This window comes from Penaeus vannamei, chromosome 2 (assembly GCF_042767895.1).
Source record: "Penaeus vannamei isolate JL-2024 chromosome 2, ASM4276789v1, whole genome shotgun sequence".
NCBI classification, from domain to species: domain Eukaryota; kingdom Metazoa; phylum Arthropoda; class Malacostraca; order Decapoda; family Penaeidae; genus Penaeus; species Penaeus vannamei.
The window spans coordinates 6,737,267-6,744,766 of NC_091550.1; the positions used below are offsets into that span (position 1 = coordinate 6,737,267).

At 38.5% G+C, this 7,500-nt stretch overlaps 1 protein-coding gene across 2 annotated transcripts in view; it reads right to left on the bottom strand.

Annotated features, from left to right (window-relative positions):
• Positions 1–3,825: 3,825 nt before the first annotated feature.
• LOC113806836 (uncharacterized) overlaps positions 3,826–7,500 on the bottom strand; it is a 71,393-nt gene continuing 67,718 nt past the window's right edge. For both annotated transcript variants that reach the window (XM_070129500.1, XM_070129492.1), the window contains exon 2: positions 3,826–7,120. In XM_070129500.1, coding sequence (XP_069985601.1) covers positions 6,057–7,115 — 1,059 coding nt within the window. In that variant the 5' untranslated portion in view covers positions 7,116–7,120 and the 3' untranslated portion in view covers positions 3,826–6,056. The remainder of the gene's footprint in view (positions 7,121–7,500) is intronic.

The following is a 7,500-nucleotide window of genomic DNA, read 5'->3' on the forward strand; positions in this document are numbered from 1 at the left end:
AAAGATGGTGACGAAGGATAAGCAGATATGTGAAGGGAGTGTTGGATGTACCCTTCAGTTGTCTTCCTGGAGGGAAATATGGCCTAGATCTTTGTGATGTGGTCATCCTTGAACTTTTCTTGCCGAGGAAAGCCAAAACCAGTTGGCGAACCTCAAGACAGTAATCATAGGGCTTCATATAACGCCTGTGGCTGTGAATGAAGCATTTGACTTCCTCGAGCTGTATTCCTGTACCGTTTACTATATTTCTGAAACTTGGAACCTTCATTACTCTAATTAAAGATAAAATACCTCTTTTGACGTCCTTTCTGTAACTGATTGTTGTAGGTAAATACCACACACGTTGTCATCCTTACGTCACAGAAAGATTTTTTTTTATTCTAATTATCTATCTGTTTATTTTTATCTTTATTTATTTATTTATTTATTTATTTTTTGACCAAAAGAACGTACCGCTTGCGACACTCGGAACTTTCCCTTTTCTCTAACATACACAAACGTATATCCGCACGCACAGATACTTATTGCATATAGTTTTATATATGCCATTATACCGATATTAAATATGATGATAAATACAACGTGAATTATGTAGTGTCATTATGATAATAGTATTTATGATAATGATGACTGTAATAATAATACTAATAACTTTGGACGGATAATATTAATTGTAAAAGTGTTGATAATGTCAATCATGCTAATAATAACGGCATTCATGAAAATAAGATAAAAATATTGATGGCTATTACACCAAAAACAATATTTGAAAACATAATTATAGTGATGATAACGATATATTCAACAACAATAATAAAAGAAATATACTAATGACAAATAGATAAGTCTCCCTTAAATTAGCTTATTAGTCAAAGAAAACGACTGTTACAGGGGAAACGCGAATATCTAATCTATCCATTCCCTTATCTTTGGCCATCAGCCTTATCTACAAACACAATATAGATTATGGACTATGTACACTATATATATGGGTTTTATGGTCTTATCCTTGACTGTCAGCCATTGACCTTGATGCAATGGTCTCCAAATTTACTTATTTTTCTCCTATTTTCTGTTTACGTTTTCTGTGGCTGTTTCAGGTTGTGGAGCTACCTACCTACTTCTGATAATTTCGTTTGAAGAAAGAGAGAGAGAGAGAAAGAGAGAGAGAGAGAGAGAGAGAGAGAGAGAGAGAGACAGAGAGAGAGAGAATCAGAGAGAGAGAGAATCAGAGAGAGAGAGAGAGAGAGAGAGAGAGAGAGAGAGAGAGAGAGAGAGAGAGAGAGAGAGAGAGAGAGAGAGAGAGAGAAAGAGAGAGAGAGAGAGAAAGAGAAAGAGAAAGAGAGAGAAAAAGAGAGAGAATGAGAGAGAGAGAGAAAGAGAAAGAGAAAGAGAGAGAGAAAGAGAGAGAGAGAGATTTTGACAGAGACAGAGAAGGCGGTACAAACTCCGCATGTTAACAGTGCATAAAGAATACAACCAGTCGGTGCGAGACAACATGCAGAGAGAACTGCCTTTGGAGCGCAATTTATGTTATTAAGTCAGATGGAAAGCCAATCGACGAAATTCCGAATACGATGTGTGCTTATGCAAACGCTCATTCAAGTATATATATATATATATATATATATATATATATATATATATATATATATATATATATATATATATATATATATATATATATATATATATATATATATACATATATACACACACACACACATACATACACACATGCAGATACACACACACACACACACACACACACACACACACACACACACACACACACACACACACACACACACACACACATATATAGATATATATATATATATATATATATATATATATATACATATATATATATATGTATATATACATATATACATATATATATATATATATATATATATACATAGATATATATATATATTTATATTTATATGTATATATAAGTATATATATATAAGTATATATATATAAATATATATATATATATATATAAATATATATATATATATATATATATATATATATATATATATATATATATATATACATACATATACGTATGTATGTATATGTTCATTTGTTTATCTATTTATTATCTTATTTGCAATTTCATTATTTATAGCTCTTATATCTATGTTTGTTTGTATATATGTTCAAATGTACATTCATGTGTTCATATGTTTACCTATAAGTTTACATGATTGTTTAAATGCTTATTTTTATAGCTCCGTTTATATTTTGCATTTTTATGTTTTTTTCTATTCTTTAAATACATTTGTAAATTTGTATTTATGTTTAATGGTGTTTAGAATATGTAGTTTTAGGCCTTTGCATATTTGCACATATACTTTTATACCAATACGATGTATACTTATATAATAATATATCTATATACTTATATACTAATAAATCTATATACTTACGTGTTGATATATCTGTATACTTGTGTTTTGATATATCTATACACTTACATACTGACATATCTATATACTTATATACTAATATATCTGTATACCTATATGTATATATAAAGCCACGAATTTGTATATATTTTTTTCATTTATGTCTCGCTGTATATACGCACATACCCACACTAGAGGTCTATATAAGTATACTATATTATTTAGACCCTGAGCACACTTAAACACACAGGCACTGCACAGAGGCTCGAGAGAGGAGTATGTGAAGTATATTCCATTCAGAAGTGTTGAAGGTATGGAGTGGAGTCTGTGACAGGTGTTTATTTTGCTCTACACATCCTTTAAGGGCAGCTGTCACGGCAAGGGTTTATCTTAGCATTCCAGGGCAAGCAGACGGACATGCGAGCCTCCTTGGTTGATTTGAAACTTTTGCGAGTTAAAAGGAGTTTGAGAATTTTGTGTTTTTGGCTTTTCTCTCTCTCGTTGTGTGTGTTTTTTTTTTATGTTTTTGGGTTGTGTGGGGAGGTTTTTTTTTGTGTGTGATTTTGTATTGTGTGCGTGTATATGTGTGATCGAATTAGTGAGTGTGTGAGTGAGCGAGTGTGTGGGTGGGGAGGGGAGGGGGGGAGAGTGAATGAGTAAGTGTGTATGCGTTTTTATCTAGGATAGTTTTTTAAAATTTCTAGTATGAATTTATCACCCAATTAGACCATAATATGCAATTCTATAAAATCGTATCTTTTCCCATGAATCATTAGGAAATGTCTTGAATAATTTTTTTTTTCTGTTAAAAGTTTTTTGTTTATTTGTTTGTTTTTAAGGGTCTTTGATATGTTGACATATACTTTGAATTCCAGTGAATTTTTCCTCTACTTCCTGAAGTACAAAGCTGCATTTTAAAAGAAGATATATATAATTATTTTCTCCTTGTTAGTGGTATATTCTCTCTTTGTTTGTTTCCTTTCTAAATCTTTGCTTTTGTTGGTATAAATACCGTTTTTACTGCGTACCCGATGTTTTGTAGATCCGTGCCTCACATCCAGATTCACAGAATTTGCTAGCAATGGTCGTTAGTTTGCCGATGCCTGTGTTCCCACAGGCTACCAACATTTATTCCATTATCATTCCCACGTTTTTCTTTTCATGCTTTCAGGGTAATTTCTAAATTTTCTTTTCGTTAGTTTTTTTAACTTCATTTGTTCTTTTTCTGTTCCGTGTTACTCTCGAAATTAGTGTTTTTGGTTGAACATAATTTTGTCTTGTCTTTTTCATAACACATAATTCGTTGCATATAATGGGCACATATAGTAAGCCAGTAATGGTGAATATCAACCGAACAGATAATGAGAAATAGTTTCTTTTGGAAAAGTGTGAAATGAAACAAAAATGATGATAAATATTTTATTGTATATCCGTAATATTTCTAACTGCTTTCACCAGTCAACTTCGAAATAAAATATTCTCAACGTAGTAACATTTCTATATAAAAAAATCATCATAAATGCAAATAAGAGATTCAATTAACATGCGTACCTATAAAAAATATATATTTATCGACAGACATGATTTAGATTATGCCTCTATCAACAACCTGGCCTATTGCAGATACCTTGTATCTCAATCAACTAACCATTTTCCTAAAATCTCTTTACCAAAGGCCTTCACATTTCACATTTGTGCTGCATAACTCCATTTCCATAGGTTGACAGTAGCTCGTTAACACCTAAGGGAATATAACACGGGACTCCAAGACACAGATCGATCGTCCCATGACAGATGGAAGCCCAACGCACAGTCAGCTGATCTGAATGAGGTTTAGACTGGACGCGAGCAGGTTGTCCACACAGCAGCACCGACTGGATGTTGAGTACGTTGCTTGAAAAGTATTTGTAACAGTAATATATATATATATATATATATATATATATATATATATATATATATATATATATATATATATTCGTGTCCAACAGTGCAAGCAGTAACATTTCACAAATGCTTGGAAAAAAACAATCATGGTCGAGGCTAACGCTTCCATTTTTTTTTCTTTTTTTAACAATTCATCAGATGCCTTGAAACATTTTATGTATGGAAAGCCGCCAATGGTGATGGTAGTATACGCTTCACCATTCTTAAAAACTAAAACTGTGTTATTTCAATGCCAACGCCCTTAAGAATACCTTCCACAGGGGGCATTCTGCACACGGGGTTGAAACACTGATTCGTTTTGTCATTATTTAGTCAGTCATAATGTTAATGTTATCTTTGTAATGAGATCAGTTATGATACATGAATTGTGTAGGTTCATGCAGCAATGTCTTAATGGTATATTAAGATTATGTGCAGAATAATAATAACTGTTTGACACTCACTAAAAATACCTGAGAGTAGACATTAAGTTCAGAGAAAAGGCAGACTAACCGTCCTCGGTGTGAAGTAAACAACGTCAGCTTATTTTTAGCAATAAAAACAGAAGACATTAAAAAGAAAAAGAAAAAGAATTCGACTACATACTGTGTGAAATGTGTCTGTATATAATATCGTGTGTGAGTATACATATATATACACATATGCATATATATATATATATATATATATATATATATATATATATATATATATATATATACATACATACATACATACTATATATATACATACATACATATACACACATGTATATACGTATATGAATGAAACAAACATATATAAAAAAAATACTCCAGGAACACAGTATCGAAGCCTAGCCTGCATCCTACCGAGGACTCGAACAGCAGCCGTGACCCGAGAGCCAAAGTGGCACTGTGGCACTCAGCCGGCGGGAATGTGGTGATGGGGAAGACGTATGGAGGTTATGTGTCGTGTTAAAGTAATGATAAGTGGTGTAGATCATTTCTTATCGTCTGCTATCTACATTTTTTATGTATATTTACAAAATATCTATTTACAAGTATGGATATAGTTTATGCATATATTCATGGGTAAGGTGTGTTTTGTGTGTGTGTGTGTTTTGTGTGTGTGTGTGTTTTGTGTGTGTGTGTGTTTTGTGTGTGTGTGTGTGTGTGTGTGTGTGTGTGTGTGTGTGTGTGTGTGTGTGTGTGTGTGTGTGTGTGTGTGTGTGTGTGTGTGTGTGTGTGTGTGTGTGTGTGTGTGTGTGTTCAGAATATAATCTTTAAAAAAGAAATCTAATAATAATATATCACACAATTATGCCCTAATACGTATCTTGTCTCCACTCGCATCTCTTCTAGTCCGTCACCATGAAATCCACTGAACCATCAATCCAACTTCTCTCATGATCATTGTGCAACGGACAACGTGTGAGAAAATAAACCAAGGCACAATATATCATTCTGTGAAACTGCTTGCATCATTATCGTTGTCTCGCTTGGCATACGCACCCACTACTTTTTATATCTACTTTTTATCTGGTTATTTTTTTTGTTATTCATATTAATAGATGATAACAGTGAGCTATTTACGAGACTCTGTACACGAGGAGCTTCTTCTGTACAGAGGAGCTAGCTAGTGCAGGGGAGAGTGCTAGTCCACCCCCTTCCATCCTGCGCTGAGCCACTCTCCAGGACGGCGACCCGAGGTACTCCTCAGCACCGCGTATCAGATGACGAAGATGGAGCCCACGATGCCGTTGTCCACCAGGAAGCTGATGACTTCGACGAGCGCCTGCATCCCCTCCTCGGTGTGCAGCTGGCGGTCGAAGTACCAGGAGCCGGAGACCACGAACTTGTGCAGCACCGTGATGAAGGCGTGCAGGAAGTTCTCCCCGAGGTCGCGCATCACGTCGAAGTAGGACATCTCCTCCACCTGGTTCGCTGCCTCGAGGCGCAGCAGGGCCTTGTTGAAGGAGTTGCAGTACTCGTCGCAGAGCTCCATGTATCGGTCCCGGAGGGTCTCCCCGCCCAGGAGAGTGAGCCACACCCAGGCGGCGTCGCGGAGGGGCGGGGCGTCCAGGGCCTTGCCCCCGCGGAGTCTAATGGCGACCACCTCTTCGTCCTCCTCTCCCACAGGAACCCACACGTCGGTGACCTGCACTGGGCCCACGCTGGGGATCCTGCACGACTGCATGGCGGAGGCGAACTGCAGGAACTGAGTGAGCGTTGGGAGGTCGGAGCGGAGGGCCTCCAGGCGTCGCACCGTCCGCTGGTTGCTGCCCAGGTTCTGCAGCGCGTCCACCAGGATCGACAGGTTGGACTCCACGATGTGCAGCTGCGACACCTGCGCCGTCCACCGGTCCTTGACGCAGCCCGCCTCCGCGATCCTGTGCTGGCTGCTCGGCTCCTCCTTCTCCGCCGCCGCGTCGCCGTCCTCCTTCCCTCTCGTCGTGTCCTCCGAGGGCGACGTCGACTCGGCGACGGGCGTGCTTCCGGCGAGCGGCTTGGCCTGGACCTTGTTCTCCGACGTCGCCTCCGAGACCAGGGCGCGGGCGTGCAGCGTGGCCAGGGCGCGCGTGACGACGAGGGCGTGCTCCGTGGTGAGGTTCACGTGGGGGTAGGGCCCGAAGCCGCGCGACAGGAGCTCCGAAGCTTTGGCCTCGATGATGCTGATCACGCCCCCGCGGTAGAGCAGGGCGTGGTCGGGGGCGCCTTCCTCGCCCACTTCAGGCCCGACGAAGCACTCAGGACCGCACAGCATGTCGGGACTCGCAGCGCCAACCATCTTTCCTGGAATGCAAAAACGGAATTAGAGAGGACAATGGAGATAAAATCACGGATTTATACACGTGTGGAACTGAATCTTATACTCTAATACTAAAAAACGTATTTCTATTTTGTGTATCTTTATTTTCTCTTCGTTTGGCGTGTGTCATGTGAGGAGAAATCGGAGAAAGCATCCGATCGATACGTATAGAGGGGGAAAAAATCAAACAAGAAAGAGAAGACACAAAAAAATAAATAACGGAGTGACTAGCAAGACAGAGAAATGGTCGGGTGTCGCTAAGGAGCTTTCAGGCCCGGGTTTCTCCCACAATTCATATCTTGATCATGAGGGCGACAGTCGTCTCCTCACCCCCCCCCTTTCCACTCCTTACTCCTCCCCTCCC